This window comes from Indicator indicator, chromosome 11 (assembly GCF_027791375.1).
Source record: "Indicator indicator isolate 239-I01 chromosome 11, UM_Iind_1.1, whole genome shotgun sequence".
Lineage (NCBI taxonomy): Eukaryota > Metazoa > Chordata > Aves > Piciformes > Indicatoridae > Indicator > Indicator indicator.
The window spans coordinates 8,124,195-8,143,655 of NC_072020.1; the positions used below are offsets into that span (position 1 = coordinate 8,124,195).

General features: G+C 42.2%; 1 protein-coding gene across 1 annotated transcript; it reads left to right on the forward strand.

The window, feature by feature from the left end:
- The first annotated feature begins 694 nt into the window (after positions 1–694).
- On the forward strand, positions 695–19,164 carry CMTM7 (CKLF like MARVEL transmembrane domain containing 7). The gene is made up of 5 exons (XM_054385053.1): positions 695–856; positions 14,464–14,637; positions 17,438–17,536; positions 18,546–18,627; positions 18,989–19,164. Exons 1-5 carry the CDS (start codon positions 695–697, stop codon positions 19,000–19,002), a joined length of 531 nt encoding a protein of 176 aa, XP_054241028.1. The 3' UTR covers positions 19,003–19,164.
- Positions 19,165–19,461: the final 297 nt, after the last annotated feature.

Here is a 19,461-nt window from a genome sequence, read left to right on the forward strand (position 1 = left end):
CCTAGCTTGGAGGCCCATCATTACCTCATTTGTTGGAAAGCAAATCCAAGTTATTTTTAAACTTGAGGAAATATGTGACTTCCTTTGCTGAGTTTTGTTATATATCTGCGTGATTTAGTTCGCACAATGGAGCTGCTGCAGTTTGCAGCTGTATTTCCACTGCCAAGTACTGGAGCAGCTCCCCTCCATGGACATCGCTGACAAACTTTGACACGCCAAGAGGGTCTTTTACCGCCCGAGCAAAGCTGCTTAACCGCTGCGGTAGCCGGTTCCGTGAGGAGCTGCTCTCCAAGGATTCCACAACGTACAATGAGGCGACCCTCTCGCTGCTTGGAAACCTTCGCTAGAAATCGGTGCCTATTTTCATATAGCCAGCCGCAAAACGGGGCCGGGCGGCGCGTCGTTGCGGCTGCCGGTCCGGAAAGGCGCGGCGGGAGTGCCGGGTGGCAGTTCTACCTGCCCGAGCCCCTTGGCTCGTTCCGGACCCCGCTTTCTCCGCGCGCTGGCGGCGGCGCGTCCCGCGCGGGAAACCCCCACGGCAGCCGCGGAGCGAGGGCGGGCGGGGAGGCGCCGCGCTCCGCCCGGCCCCTCACAGCCCCTGGGCGCCACGGCCCACCCCTCGCCGTCCCGCCCCGTCCCGTCTTGTACCTCTGCCGCGGACCGGAGGGCGGCGAGGGGAGTGCGGGAAGGAGCCATGTCGCACGGGGCGCGAGTGATCCGTACGGGGGTGAGCAGCGGAGGGCCTGCGGGCCCGCCGACCGTCACCATCGCCTCCTCCGCGGCGGACTCGGACGCGCAGCTGATGGACGGTACCTATTTCCGCTCCTGCGCCGGCATGCTGAAGGTGGCCCAGATGGTAAGGGGCCCGCGGGCGGGGCGGGAGCGGCTGCTGGGACCCTCGGTCCTGCTGGGCGTTCCCTGTGACGATGGGTCCGGAGAGTGTCGTCGCGGGGCGCTGGAGTCGCAGCTCGGTGCGGCTTTGGCCGCTGTGGTGTCTCTCCTCAGCTCCCGAAGCTCGTGGGGAGAAGCAGAAGTCCTGGCGCCTCTGCCCAAACAAGGTGCTGAGGGCTGTCGGAAGCCGCTTTTGCCTTGTTGAGGCAGCAATGTGCGCTTCCAGCCCGACGGACTGCGAGCCCCGGGTACCGCTACTTGCTTCGCGGACTGCCTGGTGCTGCCTGGATAATAGTAATGATTACTGTTAATTACTTGTTGCCATTAATGATGATGGTAACACTGATGGAAAGGCAGATCGTGCTCCAGGGGGACACTTCATTCCTTAGGACAGGTGAGTTTTCGGGAGAAAGCAGAGCCAAGTGCCAGCACCACGAACGGGCTGGTAAGGGTGGGCACCACGGCTGACTCCGCTACTCCGGCTGACTCCGTGCCCTTTCGAGTTGCAGACCTCCAGGCAGGGCCCCAATGACCTGGGGAGGGATTATGGGAGATGTGTGGCTGAAAAGGAGAAATTCTGAAGAAGTGGAGTGCAGAGAACTGCCGGGGCTGGTGCCACATGAGGCCTTCACTTGGCTCAGCACAGGAAACGCTGCTCCATCCAGATATAGAGAGGATTAGCAGATCTTTATTTGATCATAATTCTTTATGTTAAATCTATAAACATTCCTGCATCAATATTAACTTGTTTAACTAAGAAGTCTGCAGTCTTAGTATGAAGGAGAACCAATATACTGACAGGACAAAGGTAAGGTCTTTTGTATGAGACATATCTCACACTAAACAGTGTACTAGGCCTCTGAATGGTTGTGGTTAGGAAGAGGGAGTATAACTGTTTTCTTCTTCCTCAATCCCATTTACCAAGGAGTAGATGATCTGAGAGAGAACAGGAAACATTCTGTCATTTACTCTAACGTTAAGGTCTGTTTGCAGCTCTTGCAAGCTAAAGAGAAATTTGATTATATATGCATGAAATAATTCTAATAGATGGCAACACTATGCTGTGGAAATATATGAAGGAAATAGAAGATAAAGTTACAGCTGTTCTGTAAGAAAATCATAACACAAGGACTAAAACTCAGGAATCTTGGATGAGATGAAAGATTGTGTGGCAATATGATAATTACTGATTTGTTGCTAATGTCTAAATGTTTGCAATGCTTTCTCTTCGAATTCTGGGTGCTGAGATGTCTAGCACAGAATGGAATTAGGAAGTTTAAAAAAAAAAAAGTGTTTCTTGCTTATACATCTACATCAGCTTTGAAAAGATAACGCATTTTAAGCACTGAGTTCCTGGCTTTCTAGTGCTTAGGGAACCACCTAAATATTTTGAAAATAAAATGGAGGCGAAAACATAGTTCTGTGACTTGCGTATTTTGCTTGGCAGTTAGACAGTTTGAAAACTGTTTTTCGTGCATGAGTAATTACTAATGTTAATAGGGGCTCCATTTTCAAAATCTAATCTGAACTAACACTCTGATTTTATCTGGAAGTTACAAAGTATCTTCTAAGTCTAACACTCTTCACATGCCTCAGTGGGGATCAGTATAGCTTTATAGCTTTTGTTTTCATTGTGTCTTTTTTTTTTCCTCCTCTTTTATTTTTATCTTTTGTACTTGCAGTTTTTCCAGGATTCATGCAGGATCCCATAGTGGCCACCTTGGTTCTATAGCAGCAGTACGTGAGTGTCTGTGAACAGTATGCTTACACCAGAGAAGCTAAACAGCTTTAATTTTAGCTGGCTTGGCAAAATTGACACATGTGGCAACCTTCAGGATGCCATGCTATCTGTAGTGGTTTATTTGAGGGATGTTTGCTCTGTGGCCATGCTACTGCTGGCAGGTGTTATTGTAAGACTTTCTAGGAAGCTATGTTACCTTTGCAAGTTCTCAGCAGACAGGTTCTTGGAAGCATTTTGAGGCATCTTGTGCCATTAGAGACACCGGTATGAATTTGTGTCCATATTTGTGTCCATATTGTCATCAGAGTGGACCAAGTGGCAGTGTTCATAGGTTGAAACAAACCTGATTCATCTCAGTTTCTTGTGGAGCCTTTCTGTACCTTTTGTATTTTTACATCCTGGAGGATGCCACACGTAGTGCATTGGACTGGATCTTGCTTTCAGCACAGATCATGTTTGACCATGGACCTTATGAAGGTATCCCATCATCTTAGATAGTTGGCTGGTAGGAATGGTTGTGATTGTGCCACCTGTTCAAAGTGATCACTTCAAAAGATTGCAAGAAGATGACCAGAACAGACAGAAGGGAGAAAAAAAGGTGTTGAGAGCTCATGTGTAGGAGAGCCAGCACAACACAGCACCTGCTTGTAGGTCTCTCAGACTTCTCTAACTCTTCTTGGATTGTTCTATGTTTCTGGACTCTGATAAGTGCAGGGATGCACATGGTCTCTTTTGCCTTTCTTTCACTTCCTTCATGTTGGGCCAAGCTAACTTTGATCACAGTTCAAACTGAAGGTGATTGCTCCCACAATAACACTCTTATTACCAAACAATCAATAATTCTGGCACAGTAAGCATAGTCTCAGAATATAGGGTGTTTTAAGCTAGGTATGAACTAAGACAGAGCAGTTTCACTAGTAAGAAAAGAAGAAAATCAAAATTATCTTTCAAAGTCTGAAGAAAAAAAATTACTAACAATTGCAAAATAATAAAGGATAAACTCAATAAAAACTCAACATAATTTTAACTTGTTAAAAATGCTAAGGCAATAGTTAAAGCATTTCTGCTGACTATTTAATTTCTAAAGTAAGTCTTGACAAAAACAATTATGTATGTGACAAATGAATGGCCAAGAAGACAGTATGTAATTCTGGGTAACTCTGAAGCATGCTGAAACCTCTCTGGGTTATTCATATACTAATACAGAGTTGAATAATAATATTCAAGAGAATATTAATGCGTGTAGTACTGACAGCTAGGAAATACTAGCAGTTAGGTTGCTGGAGCCACAAACATTTTTTGAATGTGTTAGATGATATCAGGCACGTTTACTGGGGACCAGATTAAGGAGTTAAAATATGAAAATAAACCAAACTCTGCTAGTGGAAGAAAACATTTCCTAATCAAAACCATTGATACAGGAAATTCACAAAAGAAAATGGTGCTCAGAATTATTTGATAGAGACTTAATCTTCTAAATCTTATAACTTGAAACACCTTTCTGTCCATAGAAGTGATTGAAGTAAAACATCTAATTCTTTGCAGCAGCATGTCAGTGGTGGTTTTGTGTGTGAGGTAATAAAGCTGCTCAGTCAGAAGAAAGGGGTTCTGGTGATAGGCAGAGATGCTTGAAAATGTAAGCTGGTCTCTGGCTCTGGTATAGACTGCACTTTGAGTTTTCCCCTAATATCACTTTGTCTATAGTTTCCTTGGTGAAAGCTGTGGGATGCTAACCTACAAAGCTTAGATTCAAACAGTTCTGGCTGAGAATAGAAAATATGAAAAATAATGCTCTAATAGCAGTCAGTAATGTCATGATATAGAATATAAAAAGTCTTATTTTGTGGCACACACAAGACATTTTATGTTTCCAAAGAAAACAATAATTGAGAACTGCCCCAAGAATGTGCAGGTGTCTTCAGTCTGCAACTCTATGATAAACTACTTGTTAAGCAATGAGAACTGGGACATGTTTTTAGCAGCAAAGTTATTTTCAGGCCAAGGTTAGAGCTATGTTTTGTATCTGCTAATAATTTTTATTTTGCTAGAAGCTACAGTTAAAGGACCTTGTTTGGCATGGTGAACAAAAAGAGAAAAAAAAGATCTTAGTCTTAGATGGCTCCATGGTAAGTAGGAACTCTTGAGTGAGGAAAGTCCAAACCTAGTAATTAAAACCAGCAAGTCTGGGAAGTCCTGTTATTTCTGCTCTGAGATGACTGAAACAGGCTGGCTTGACCAGCTGCGTGTTTTCCATGCCTCTCTGGGTGGCCGTTTTACAAATTCTCTCCAGGTATTGGCCCAAGATTTGGAGCAAACAGTGCCTTCTCTGTGTGTTAATCAAGGAGTGCTTGGTGGTAGGGTGACAAAATTTTGTTTGATGAGATGAAGCTTCACAAGCAACACCAGTTTAAGGAATTTTTCCTTTCTGTCTCACCTCCATGCAGCCATTCTAAGGTGCAATCATACAGCCGTTTGCAAGGTTATGCAGCAAGTCAAACTGGAGAACTAATGTAGCTTTGCTTCAGCTCTCCTTCAGTTCTCTTTTTTCAGAAGAGTTTTTTAGAGAACAGTGCAGACACAGAGCCTGCTGTCAGCAAGAGCAAGCATCTGGCATGTGGGAGCAGGAACTGCATAAACCTCAAGTGGTTCTGTGTGCTTCAAACCACAAGCTGAGAGTGTAGTCCTTTTTCTCTTGGGCAGGGGAATGTTTTGTACCGTCTGTGTCGATGTCTATCTCGTTAAGCAAAAAGGAAGTAGCAATTTTTCTGATGTTGAAATTGCTCTAAAAGGCTAAAAAAAAATCAACTCCAGTAAAAAGGCTATTATAGTAATTGTTAAACACTAGGGAAACTCATTTCTGAATGTGTCAATGACTGTTTCGTTCATATCCTAAAAGAGGTTTCCTGAAAGCACAAAGTTAGAGCTACCTTTTCTTGCTCATTTGACCCATCCATTAGGATTTGTTGCATTTGTTGCAATACATTCATTAGCAATATGAGCACATGTAGTGCTCTTTGTATCGAGTTGGTTGAACAAGGGTTAGCAAATACCTTTTCTGAAACAACAAAAAAAGGAAACGAAGCCTAGAAATTTACCACATCACCTGAGACATGTTAGTATGCTTGAAAGAGCAGAGTGAAGAAGTATTGGCAGTGGTTTCCTGGCGCATTTATTTTACAGGAAGATAGATTTGCAAATGCCATTTTAAAACCCTAATCAGGTATCCATGGATGATGCGACTTTCCTTTAAGACATGCAAGTGCAGTGTATTTCCTCTCTTCATTTTCTTTGGAGATGATGTCCCTTTGAACATTATCCTTTGTGCCACAGAGAAACACACTTTTCAAGTGTGGTTTCCATCTGCTCAGAGCCAATGGATGATAAGAAGCATCTTGCCAAGCATCCTTCACTGGGTTCCAGGGCTGTAGATGCTGGAATAATCTGTTTGGTCTCATTGTAAGCCAGTAAAGCTGTTACCATACCTCACTGAGGGCAGTACACCTGGCCATGAGGATCTGTTAGGTACCTGCTCTATATTACCAGGTTGCTGAAGTATTGTCCCCCAAAGCCAGACAGTGTTTTCTTGCTATGAGTAAGTGTTTCCTCTGCTCTTTGCCCTGGGGAGTCCTTGTGATGTATTCACCCACTACTGTAGCTATCTCCTTCACACTATTGTCATGACGTAGGCCTTGTCCTCCTATTTTGTGGTGAGATGTAAAGTATAGAGCAACCAGAAATTGCTACTGTATACAGAGGCTAAACTCTAAAACTGGCTGTGATTTCCCTTCACCCACCAGCGAGCCTCCTCTTTTTTGCGTAAGTCAGGCTCTTAAGGGATCATCATGGCTGAAACATCTCACTGCACTGCAGTGCTGGTTATTTGATGAGTGTAATGCCAAGTACAGATGTGTCTGACTGGTCAAAGCTAGGTGACTGGCTTTCAGAGACAAAGCAAATTTGGCTACTGTTCTTACAAAAATAGCAGCAGCTGCAATGCTTATGGCATCCTCTCCTGCTCACAGCTACCCTTAAAGGGGGAATGTGATAATGACAACATTGAGAAGCTCCTTCAAGGGGGAATTTTCTTAGAATATTTTTGGTGGTTTGCTGTTGTTTGTTTGTTTGTGTCATGGATTAAGGCTTATGCCTTTAAAAAACCATAGAGTGCAAGCCTCCAAAGGCTAGAGCGAGTCCAGAGTGGACAGGAAATTGTAATCTTTTGGTATTTCATTCCCATAACTCTGTTATCTTACTCTATTTAAGCTGGCAGCGAGACCAGCACTTCTGTCTTTCTTCTCTCTCTTCTCCCAGGGAAGCACCTCTCTATCTCCTGGTATTTTCACTGTGCAATCATGGCCAAGGCAGGGCAGGGGGGTGAGGATTGTGGGCTGGTGGCAATTCGGGCCTGGCCTAGCAATGGCAGGGGAAGAAAGAGCACTGGGGCTTATGGTAAACCCCAGGTAGGGGGGGAAAAAAGAGTACTGGGGTTTTGGTCTGATTTGGTGGAGGTTTGGAGAGGGTCTTTGGTCTGATGGTATTACACCCAGACTGTGGATTTGTGTATTTCATATTGCTTTTGCACTGCTTTGCATTGTAGTTTGTAGGTTGCAGCTTCCACTTAATCTTCCAACATCTTCTGTATTTCTATCCAAATCCTGTGTGGGGTCTTGCTTTAATTACTTTGAAAGTAATTTTAGAGCCTGCCTTCTCCCATTGCACATTAACCAAAGACTGTTTGTTTGTTTGTTTTGGTTTGTTTTTTTTGGTTTGGTTTTATTTTTAATACCATTGCTGAGTTCAAGAAACAAGTACTGACTGCTGAGAGAGAAGTATGCTGTTAACCCAAGGTGACCAGCAGCAGCTGCAGAACTACAGAATGACTTGGCATACTCTTCTGCAAGTCTGTAATCATGCTCTTGGAAGGCCACTTTGAGAGCTCTCTCATTTCTTTGGGAAAAACACAGTCTTTAGTTGCTGTTTGTCACATGCTGGCTAATTGAGCCTTTAGAAGATTGCTGAGTAAAGCTTCCTAGTAGGCATAGCAGTGCCATCCCATAGTGTTTGAGAAGCCTGCCAGTCTCCAGGCAGTCACTGAAAGCTGTCAGCAGTGACTGCCGCTGGGAAATCTTTATCTATTCTAATTTTTCCCCTCACATTTATCACCCTTAACTTCTGTGGCATCTTGCCAAGCGTCAAGTGTTTGCACGTTCTTTTGTGTGCTGAGGGCCAGTTTGATCCAGCAGCCAGATTGTGATGATGCCAACTGGTCTGGAAATTGCTACTATGTTAGCCTTTTCAGGAACTCTTGCTTGATTTCCACACACCACACACACACACACACACACACACACACACCCCCCCCCCGATAAAAATTATAATGTGCTAGCACAGCTAGCAACATGGACTTCAGTGATGTAAACAAGCCCTCCTCTTATTCAAGGAGACCTTGCCCAAGGCTCCGTTGCCATGGCTAACAAAGCCTTTGCTGGAGGTGACAGATAAAAACTTTTTAACACTATCTGTTAAAATTTTCTGCTGTCTGTGTGACTGCCAGCTGTCAGTGTGGTATTCTCTTGAGCTGGGAGAGGTACAGCAGGTGTTAACTGAAGATTTGAATCAGCCAAGCAAGAAACACCTCAGACAGTGAGAGCAGGTTGTGTTGTGAGGAACATCTGTAAGTGTGAGCGCTGAACAGATCATCTGCTCAATGAGGATCAGCAGGCACAGACACTGAATCTTCACCGAGTGGCTCGCAAGGTATTCTTTATCTCAGTAGCATCACATTACATATGCTCTTTATTTTTTTGTGCTTTGTTTGACAGATTACTAGACTGCTGTGAGGCACGGGGTTTGTGTTATATGTTCTTATTTAAGTCTGGAGTAGCTGTGTGCTGTGAGATATGTCTTGGGTACCCAAGTCAAGGGGGAAACATGGCAGCTTGCTGCATGAAGTTTGTGGTCATTTGTTAATGATAAACACTGTGTACCTGGCCTTCAAGCAGATGCCAGTCTAAGCCAGGCTTGTCTGGTCAGCCAATGTGAGCTCCTTCTCTGTAGACAGCATTGCCATGCATGGCTGGTAAGTGCATTTTCAGGCAGTCATGAACTTTATCTACATGAGCTGTATGGCTCACAAGTAAAAGCTAAGCTCTTTCTGTATTGTGTATTGCTGACGATATGTGACTTTATTGACTATTTAAAGGGCAAGCAGTACAAACAACCCAAACAATATATCTGAGAGTGGTTCAAAGCAGTGGTTTCAGAATTACCTTGCTCCTACAAGGAGCTCTTCTTCCCAGCCAACTCCAAAGAAGTATGGCAGGTGAGGTGGCTAATCTCTGGCCACTACAGAGGGCTCTATCTCCAGACTCAGGGTTGGTGAACTCTGTTACTGCTTTTGTAGCAACGAAGTCAAAGGAGGAAGGTCTCTATACCAAAGGTTTACACACCTTAGGTGTCTTTGTACCTCTGTGAGCATGTATATTCCTGTACATCATTGTTGGATTCCTTTCTGCCACTTTTCTGCCATTCTTCAACATCTTAAAGCTCTTACTTCACGTGTTACCAAACCCACTTTTGTTGGCCTGCAAGTTCCCTTCTACTCCTAGTCCTTTTCTTTCCCTTGCCTCAGAAATGCCTTGTGTGTTTGTGGTAGTCTTTCTGTGTTTACACAAAAATACCCAGAGTGTGGACTGTCTTTTCCTATCCTTCTGCCTGACTCCTGGGTCTACCAGACTGAGAGAACAGTTAACATGGCTCTGCAGGAGGATCTAGATGTTTTTTGAAGTGTTTGCTCTGCAGAACAGATAAGTAACAGTCCAGCTTGCTGTGCAATTTCTAAATCTGCAGAGATTTGGTTATATTAAGCCCTACATTTTTGGCTACTATCACCAGATCTGCTGCTGCTTACTACAGAACTCTGGAGATTCAAGTGTCTTACAAAGTTTTTTTGAATTTCTATAATCTTCTGGGTTGTGATATAGGGACTCTTGTTGCCATGCAAAATACATGGTCTTGTACAGTGAAGTGAATTAAACCAGGAGCCATGTGTATGCATGCTTTTTGAGCAATCAGGTAGTGTTCTTCTAAATGGGCAATTGGCTTGGCGGTGTGGGACACCCAATAAGCAGCACATCCAGTTCCTTACCTGAGAGGAGGACAGAGAGCACAAACTGAGCCAGTGATTGTATCTATGCATACGCAGAGGAAACCAATTATAGATGATGTGTCACTGCTCTTACTTGAAACAGCAAGTTAATCTGTGATTTGGGGATTTTGACTTTATTTGAGATGGGGGAGACCACTGGAGTGACTGGCAGACTAGCTGTTACACGGGGACTGTTGCCTGCCCAGAGAAGTAATTCCTTACTAATAGGCAGACAAACTACATACATGCTTGTGAAGCACAGAGCTCTTTTGGCTTTGTCCAGACTAGTACCTGCACTCACTGCAGGTGTCTGGAAAGACATAAGCACCTCTTCAAGAGTTAGATGGAAAGCATCTGCATTTCCCAGAGAGAAAACCTTGCTAGGGCTTTTTCTGGATACAGAATTATTTCCCTGTCTTTTGCAGATGTGTGATGCTAAGTCAGATATGCCATTAATGCCATTAATGAGATTTATGTGGTCTGGGGATTGTTTGTGACTTCAACACGACACTTGTGCAATGTTACTCAATTTTCACTCACATTGCTGCAGTATTTTGTGTGTGCATCTTTTATGTAGATAGTTGGTAATGCTTGAACAGTTAAAACATTTTATATTTATGTTAATTTTGAAGACAAACCTCTTAATATTGAATTGGAGAGAAAAGAAATAGAATTATGAGATTGTTGGTAACAAACTTGTATTGTGTTGGGATTTTTGTATTAATTGACTGTCTGAGGAGACTATAGCATATTCTCTGCATTATAACTGTAAAATCTTCAGCTTTCAGCTGTTAAGCAGGATTGTGTGGTGCCTTTCAGCTTTTCAGTGCGCTGCAGTGACGGGGCAGGCAGCTGCGGGGATCGGGGCAGGGAACTGGTTACAGTGTCAGTGGTGGGATTGAAGTCTCGCATACACTGGGATCAGTCATAGGCAGGGCTTCATTGTATCTAGTCATTACCAGGAATCGCGTTTTAATGATCAGGGCTGGCACCTTGTAACAGGAGCTCTTTAACAGTATCATTCACATGATGGTTCTTTTCCACCACTGAGGGCTGTGCCTGAGCAGATAGGAAACTTCTTATGAACAGATAAAGAATACCACTTGCTTGTACTTAGGACTGTCCCCTTATCTGAGTAAGATCGTTTTGCCTTTTCTTATCCTCCTACCATTTTTGCCTTCAAAAGATAGCCTGTGGATGCTGGTGCACAGAAGTCACTTAGAGAAGGCCAGGCACTCCTTTTTTTAACAAAGCAGCCAGATGAGAAGGAAATCTGTCCAGATACTGAGAGATTCTTGTGCAATGAAAGACTGACTGCTTCACAGAACTATGCCCTCAAAGGCTGCTAATTTCATCTGTCATTAGTGAAGTTTTGAATGGAATGGGTTTTTAATCATTCTTTGTTTGTTTGTTGTTTTGTCTTGTCTTTGGTTATTGTTTTTTTTGTTCTTGTAAGGGTTTGGTTGTTACAGCTCACATTTCCAACACCACCCTGAAAGAAGAAAATCTAGATTACAACAGCAGACAACATTGTTGCTTAAATTAGTTAAACCAGTCTTGCATGAACTACAGTTGTAACCTTGGCCTTGGCCTTTGCTCATCTTTCTTGTTTGGGAAGCTGTAAACAAAAAAATATTTCATTCTACCCAGGAATGTGTGCTTAATGTATGGGTGTTGCTTCACTGTGTCGAGGTGTTACATTTGGAAATGTAGTGCTTGTGACATTTCTTCAGGGCATGGTTATCCTGACTGGCTCATGCAGAGGTGGAAAATTCCACTTACTATCTTGGCTGTTGTCACATGCTGGAAACTTTGACCTTTTTTTGTGTTGTTATTCAAATACAAAAAAAGCATTTAGCTTTTATTACAAAGTTTTTTTTAAAGGCTGTGATAAAACTGGATATGAGTCTGTGCTGTCTCTTGTTCCAAATATGAAGACAGAGAGTTTCTGTACTACTCCTTGCACCAGAACTTGGGTACATTTTAAGAGAGTGGAAATCAAACAGTTTTTATTAATTTTAAGAATAGTCCTCTGCATTCTCCTCTTTTCAGATTCAAGAGGAAGGATGTTAAAAGCAGTACAAAGGTTCATCAGTACTCCATCAAGTGGAGTGGAGAAGCTCTCCTCTCAATGCTGTCTTAGTTTCCAGAAAAAAACAAACCAAACCAACCAAACAAAACCAAACAAAAGATAAAACCACCACAAACAAATGAAAGGTTTCTGTCTTATAGAGGGTTAAACTGTCAGAGAAGGCTAGAAAGAAAAAGCATTTTCAGGTATTGACAACTATCAACTAGGACTGGTAAACCACAGCTGCTGCCTACTCCCTTTGCACAGGTTTAGTGCTATACTGAATCCTACCCCCTGACCTTTTTCCCCTGAGTGGTGCTGACTTTTCGTTGGCTAACTGCAATGGATGTCCTGATGCAAAGGAGTGGAGAAGGTAGGTACATGATAAGAGGGAATTGTGGTGCATTTGTATGTATAGAGGGAAATTTGGATGGGAGGGAATGAGAGAGAGAAAGGAGAACAAATATGGAAGAAGAGGAAAGGAAAATAAAATTTAAAAAATTATAAAGGAAGCACTGGAGACGAAAAGCCCTAGCACAGTGTCTTATGAGGGAATGTAACAGGGGAATACAGTCAAGAAACATTCTAAGAAAAGCAAGAATGTGATTGTACATTGCATGTCAAAATAATTCAGTGAAAAATAATGCAGTGATGAGTGAATTATATATGGCACTGTGTGTGTCACAGTATTATGACAAATATTTAAGATAAGAGTTAGTGTTTTTCTACAACTGGGCACCTTGAGGCAGCTTTGCTTCTTACCAACATTGTTTCCTCCCTGTAGTTTAGCTGGCATTTCACATCTTAATTCTATATAGAAAATTATTATCCACAGCTGAAGTTACACAGTAGTTTCAGCCTGTCAGTTCAGTATGTGATCTTGGGATTTGCAAATCCCACATCCAATTCCTTTCTGCAGTGAGGACTTTCAATGTCTTTCTTTGTACTACTGCAGCAGCTAGAAGTCAGAGGGAAGGAGCAGACTACCTGCACTGGGTCAGCAGCCAAACACCCAGCCAGCCTCTCAGTCACTCCCTTCTCCTGCAGGATGGAGAGAAAACAGAAGAGAGGCAAAAAGGCTCTTGGCTTGAGATAATCACAGTTTTGTAAGGAAAGCAAAAGCTGCACATGCAAGCAGGAAATTTCACTTAAACATAGTGGAAAAACTTCATTACTTTGAGGGTGCCAGTGTAATGGGCCAGGCTGCCCAGAGAGATTGTGGAGTCATCTTCTCTGTAGTCTTTCAAAACCTGCCTGGATGTGTTCCTGTGCAATAGGAACCTCCTCTAGATGAACCTGCTTTACCGTGGGGATTGGACTAGATTATCTCTGAAGGTCCATTCCAGCCCCTCCCATTCTGTGATTCTATGAAATAGAAACGGACTGCCACAATGAAAATAATGGAGCTAGACCAGATCTAACAATAGTTTAGCCACTTATGTGGAAAGAATCCTGAAGTACTGACTGTTCTCTTTGGAACTACCTCTTTGAGGTGGCTCACTCTCATGATATTGATCTGGTTATTTTCATGGACTTCGGCCAAGGTGACAAGTTCCTATGAACTTCTTGTGAAGCTCTTATGTGTATAGAGAGCTTTTGGTTGTCCCTGAAGATGCATATATTTAGCCTGTCCACTTAGAACAGAGCAGGTAAACTCAGCTGACATTGCAGCAGGGAAAACCTCAGCTAGGTTGTTTGGGTGTTGGTTGGTTGGTGGTTTTTTTTTTTTCTTTTCTTTTTTTTAAGGAATAATATTTGGATAATGAATGCAGTTGGTTAGGAGTTTGGAAGATGAGTATGCTGGAAAGGAGTCTTGAATTGCTGGCTTTCTCAGATTTTTTTTTAAGAAACACTTACAATGTTAACCATTACTGCTCCTGGCTGACCTTGGATGGACTAAAACTTACAGAGACTGAAAGCATGCATTGTGAAAGTCTGTAGTAAGAAAGTATTTGGGTACATCCTCTGGTGTCAACAACTTTAACACATTAAAACTTTATAACTGTTGTATTGGAGTGGGGTGAATGAATCAATTCCTCAAAATGTTTGTACTATTTGCTATGATACTACCTTCTAGTCTGCTAATGCTCCTGCTCTGTGGGGGCTAGAAAAGGAAGGGTAGAACTATTAGCTCAGTTGTAGCCAGGTCCTCCAATCCTGTATGTGAGAAATCTCACAAAGTGTAAGTAGGGCTGCATGTATTCATGGACATCTTTATTTTACAGCTTTCAGTGATTTCCTCTGGAAAGTCTGTGAGGTTTAGATGCTTCAGTCACTGGTGCAACTCCAGACATTCAATGCCCCTTCTCTATTTGAGACCTCTTCTATTGTGCATAGAGACTTCTTCCAGTTGGACTCTTCAGGCTGAAATGCTATTTCCCTTCTAGCAATTGGCTCTTTCCTCACTCCTAATGGTTGTTTTACCTCATCTAACAGCAAGTTTTAAAACATCAGTGCCATGATCCTTACCTAGCCCTCCATTTTGTTGGGAGCAACCAAATTGCGTAAGATATATGTCTCCTGTTCCTAAATGCCATTTTGTTGTGTTCTAATTCATCTCCACAGCCCTCTGAGCACCATTGTAAAAATCTTTAATGGCATTTTGTCTTTCAGATCTCACTGCTGATTGGATTCATCTGTGTGAATAGTTCTGCATGGACGGATTACAGTGCATACAGCTACTTTCAGATTGTCACCATGTGTGACTTGGTGATGATTTTATTCTTCTACATTATCCACATTTTCAGAATCTACAGGATGCTCACTTGTGTTAGCTGGCCACTTGCGGTAAGCCTGTTAGATCTTCTGGGTTCCTTGCCTCTTCTGTAGGTTGATGTCTGGATTTCTTAGTCTGTTTTCTTGTCCTGTCTCACAACGAGAGGGTATCTTTCATGTAGGTTTTTTTTTCCTTTTCCCTGGACACAAATTCTTTTGTTGCTTCCATTATTTGTATTCAGTTCAGCAGAAGCTGTAAGTGTAAAATTGGATCTGATTCTGCCCTCCTCTGCACAGATATAAATCCAGATTTACTCCAGGGAAGGCAATAGTGTTATTCTGAAACAATGGAAAAGAAGCTACTGGTTATCAAGCCTTCAGCAGATGGGTTCTAGCTCAGCTCATTTATAGCAGCTAAGGGTTTGCTGAAATACCAAATTATAGCAGTAGAATTCATGTACTACATCCTGCCCCAAAATAAAGTCTATGAGTGCTATTTAAGTCAATTGTGTCTCTTTCTGGTATGGTTTTACATAACTTAAACAATAATGAGAAATAGGGGCCTGAGGCTGATTGCCATAGACTTGCCATTTGTAGGATATCCTGCAGGATGTTCCTGCCTCATTCCCACGTTTCCCTTGCACATCCATCTCTCATATTCTAGCAGAGAACTAATAAGCCACACAGAAATTGAGACCTGAACTTCCTCAGTAGCTTTGGGTCAGGTCAGCTAACAAAAGAGTCCTGCATCCTAGTGTAAGCTGATGGATTTTAATAACCCCTTAAAACATGTCTCCCTTATGCATAGTTAGGACCATAGTTACATGTAGTTACATGTTAGTTCCACAGAGGAAGGACCAAAGGGATGGGCAAAGCCAACTGGAGAGACAGAGGGAGGAATTTTGAAAGTCAAGAAGTGGTTGGATTGTGTCTAATGGAAGCTGTGTAGGTAGTTTACAGATACAAGATAATGGTTTATCCATCCATCCACTTCTAACCAGAGAGAAAAAATTAGATTTCTTTTTAGCTGAATGATGTGGTTAGACTTGTGCCCCTTTTATTTTGGTTTTTTTTTTTTTTTTTTTAATGAGTACCACCACTATCTGCCTCGAGGAAGTACTGCTTTATCTAGAGATAATACAGGTGCAGGGACTGAAATGAGCCAATATATGGCAGTTTTGCAAAGCAGCATTTACTACGTGCATTGCTGTAACAGGACTGTGCCATTTTGACCTCTGCATTGGCTGCTGTTGAGTTTTGCTCTTGTGTGTTTAATATTTCCTAAATGTTCCAGACTCACTAGTGAATTTAAATCACCACAATTCGTGGCTGCTCAGCTTCAGATAACTTTATGGCATGTGATGCTTGAACATTGCTGGGTTTTTACAACTAACCTCCTTTTCAGTCACATATTTAAGTATTTTTAGAATGGAATAAGAAGATTTGTAAGAGACTTTGGGAAACTACAAGTAGTGTTTGGCTGAGTTTCCTGGCAGGATCTCTACATTGCAGTCAGGGGTGTGGTTTGCAGTCAGTAAAGTTGCAGTGGCTCAAGAGGTTGCTCAGCACTGACGCTTTTTAAAGCTGGGAAATATTTCTCCTAAGGAGCACTCTCCCAGTCCTTCACCTAATTCAGCCTTTGATGATCCTTTTGCGTCTGTGCCCATGCCTCAGTTTCTTCTAAGTTTGTGCCTTGTGTACACTGCTTTATTTGGTGTCTCTAAGGAGGCAATGTCATGCCTAACTTCCTTGCTGCATTGCTGATTAACCAGACAAGTCTCCTAATTATTCTAGCAAAAGCAAGGGTTGAGAACCTGATTACCTGAAACAAGGTTACAAATGAGGAAAGTAATTTGCAGTCTCAGAGCCTACTTCATTGTAAAGGTCCTCCTCAGCTATTTATAATATCTGAACAGAGACAAACTGTGGTATAGTATGATAAACTATTTATCCTCTGGGATTTCCTTGAACAATTTCTTTTGGGCACTGAATTCACTCTCCTTTGGTTTGAGACAGAATACCTCCTCTCCCTTGTTCACGGCAGTTGTTTATCTCATACCAGTACTGCAATGCAGATTAAGTAAACAGATACCTTCCTGCATACCCCACCACAACAAAGAAAAACAACCCATGTTCAGTTCACCCACACCCATATTACTTGCCATAAACTTTGTGAGGATCCAGAATCTAAACCCGCAGATAACTCCTGCTTATAACAAGGTAAAACTGACTCCTGGACTGACACTCATCACACTAGAGAAGAGCTTCAATGGAGTTTCTGAGTGCTCTCTCAAAAGATCACATAACATGACAGCTGCGGCGACCCTCACACACTTAGGAGCCTGGGTGTTGGTTATGAGTGTCATTGTAGTTGTGTTCTTTGTGGCTTCCCTCTATTTCCAGTCTTGATTGATGTAAGTCTTTAGTAAATCCAGCAGCAGCTCCACTGTTTACTTTCTAAGTTTATCAGAAGTAGGAGCCTTTGGTTTTACACTGTTTCCCACAAAAATGCCTTTTGCTGCCGTTTTTTTGGCTGCCGTTTCATATGGGCTAGAGAAATATGCCTATAAGGCTTCTTCCTTCCTCCAGAACTGTCTCTTTAGGTAAGGTGCATCCTTGATGCAGCAGAGGTAAGCGTTTCACTCTCAGTAATGTAATGTGTTGAAATGAAAGGACTGCATTCATACCCAACAAGCAGATCTTCTCCCAAAGGCATTAGCAGACCTAAGATTGGCCCTCTCACCTTTTTTGAAGAGGAAGTCAGGTATGGTACAAAATCCACTCATGAAGAAGTTTGGTTTTATTCTGAAGCATGTCATAATGCTCTCCTGCTAAGTTTCCTTTCTGATGCAGACTCTGCTTGTCTTTGCAGGAGTTTCTTCATTATTTAATTGGTACAATCCTGCTTCTTATTGCATCGATTGTAGCAGCATCCAGGAGTTACAATATCACTGGACTTGTGGCTGGAGCGGTATGACTGTATTTATTAGTCTTAATACTTTTTTAATTGCAATATATGTTTAGTAGGGCACTGGAAATCTAATATTTGTAATTTTGTTTTCTTACCAATTTGCCTTGCTTATGCCTTGGTTGGGTGAACTACTTTCTAGCTCATTTCAGCGATTGTTCTGTGACAATGCCAACAAAAATATTTTGTTGTGAGACACCAGACTCACCAATAAAGTGGGTATTTGTCCTGTCAAAGCACTAAACCCAAAGACTCCTATTTTAACTCATAGGAAATAATGTGTTTAAGGGAAGAATTAAAACAATTCTGTTTTAACAAATGGCTGTTGCAGCAGCTAGAAATTACCTTAAGGATTTCACCCCAGTTTTCAGCCTTTTATGCCTCCTGCTCCTGGACAGAGTCCTGTTCAAGATAATTTCTCCAGAGCTAAAACCCAGTAGGGTCCTGAGCTGACTTACTGGAAGATACTCTCTGCCTCTTTTGTCTGGAGGGAGAGCCTTATAGAGATGACTTCTGAGTGTGGACAACAGTGTTTTTACAGTAGTGGGACCTGAAACACAGCTCCGTCAGAATAAGAAATTACTTTCAGAAACTTAGTCCTGGTTATGCAAACAGACTAGGAAGACTCAGCTGATGTTTTTATTTGGCAGATGGCTGGGAAAGACTTGTTTGAATGGGGCAGTAAAAAAAAGCAGTAATCAGGGGTGTTAGGAAAAGATTTGTCTTTGCTGCAGAATCCTAGTGAAAAGTCTAGTAGGTGAGACTATGCTGCTGTCCAGCTTTTTCTCCACCCTTGTATATAACTCTCAGTCTATCTTTCAGTCATTGTTTTGACAGGACATAAACTGTTATTATACTATGGGAACTAATTTTTTAGTATATTGACAGAATGGAGTAAAAAAAAAAAAAAAACAAAAAAAAACCAAAACCAAAAACCCAACCACTTTTTGGCATCTGTTAAGACCATAACATATGTAGCTGTATTTGTGGTTTTGTTTGTTTTCTTATCCAGACTTTTGGGTTCCTAGCTACAATCCTTTGTGTTTTAAGCATATGGTCATCCTACAAGGTTTCATGTGTCACACAGTCAACGAGTAAGTATCATGCTTCATAACTGCCAGAATGCTTCCCCAAATTAATATTTGTATTTTCTGCCATGGGGCTGTGTCTACCTGAAAGGATTTATTAATGTCCTATTCCTTGTTACTCAAAATTACTCACAAAGCAATAATCTGCTTTTTTTCTGTCAACACAGCCATATCACAGCTTCTGGCAGCTCTTAACAACTAACTACAAGAGCAAAATAACTTGCTTCTACCAAATAGTGAATGTGTCAGTGCTTTCCCTTCTCCCTCAACAGCCTCATCTACCAAAAGAAGGTTTCCTGTGTGTTCAATAATCAAGCAGGTGAATTTATTTGTGGCAAAGCAAGTGACTCTCTCTTCCTTTTCAAAGGTTCATCTGTATGATTCCTTAATCTTGTCAAGACATCTGCCTCACAAAATAGGATACCAAAGAGGAGTGCCCACTGCTAAGGAGAGAGCATGGGTTTTGTTACAGCCTCAACAACCAGTAGCTCTTGAAGACTTAACTTGAATGCCTATGCAAAACAATGTTCTGAACCAAAGTTTGTTTGCTCCCTGCACCTCCCCACACCCCCAAAGAAGTTTAAAATGGAGAACTTACTTTTTATGAGCTGTACAGACAAAGACAACTTCTGTCTTGCAAACTGGGCTGTGGTAATTTCCAGCTATTTGCAGTAAGGTCGTTTAAAACTAATTTGGAGAGTCATTTGATTCTCCTTTCAGAGATGGAAACATCGCTTCTGACTTCTTCGATTTGTTTGTAGAAGGGAAACCTGCAGATTCCTACCTGATTCTTAACAGAGGAACTGTTACAAACTGGTTTGTGCCTGGAAAAGCTGACTC

Bases quoted from the DNA above. Each gene is read 5' to 3' on its own strand.
- CMTM7 (XM_054385053.1), top strand. From the start codon at position 695: ATGTCGCACGGGGCGCGAGTGATCCGTACGGGGGTGAGCAGCGGAGGG. The intron at 14,638-17,437 runs GTAAGCCTGTTA...TTGTCTTTGCAG, and splicing joins GTGTTAGCTGGCCACTTGCG to GAGTTTCTTCATTATTTAAT. The intron at 17,537-18,545 runs GTATGACTGTAT...TTTCTTATCCAG, and splicing joins CTGGACTTGTGGCTGGAGCG to ACTTTTGGGTTCCTAGCTAC.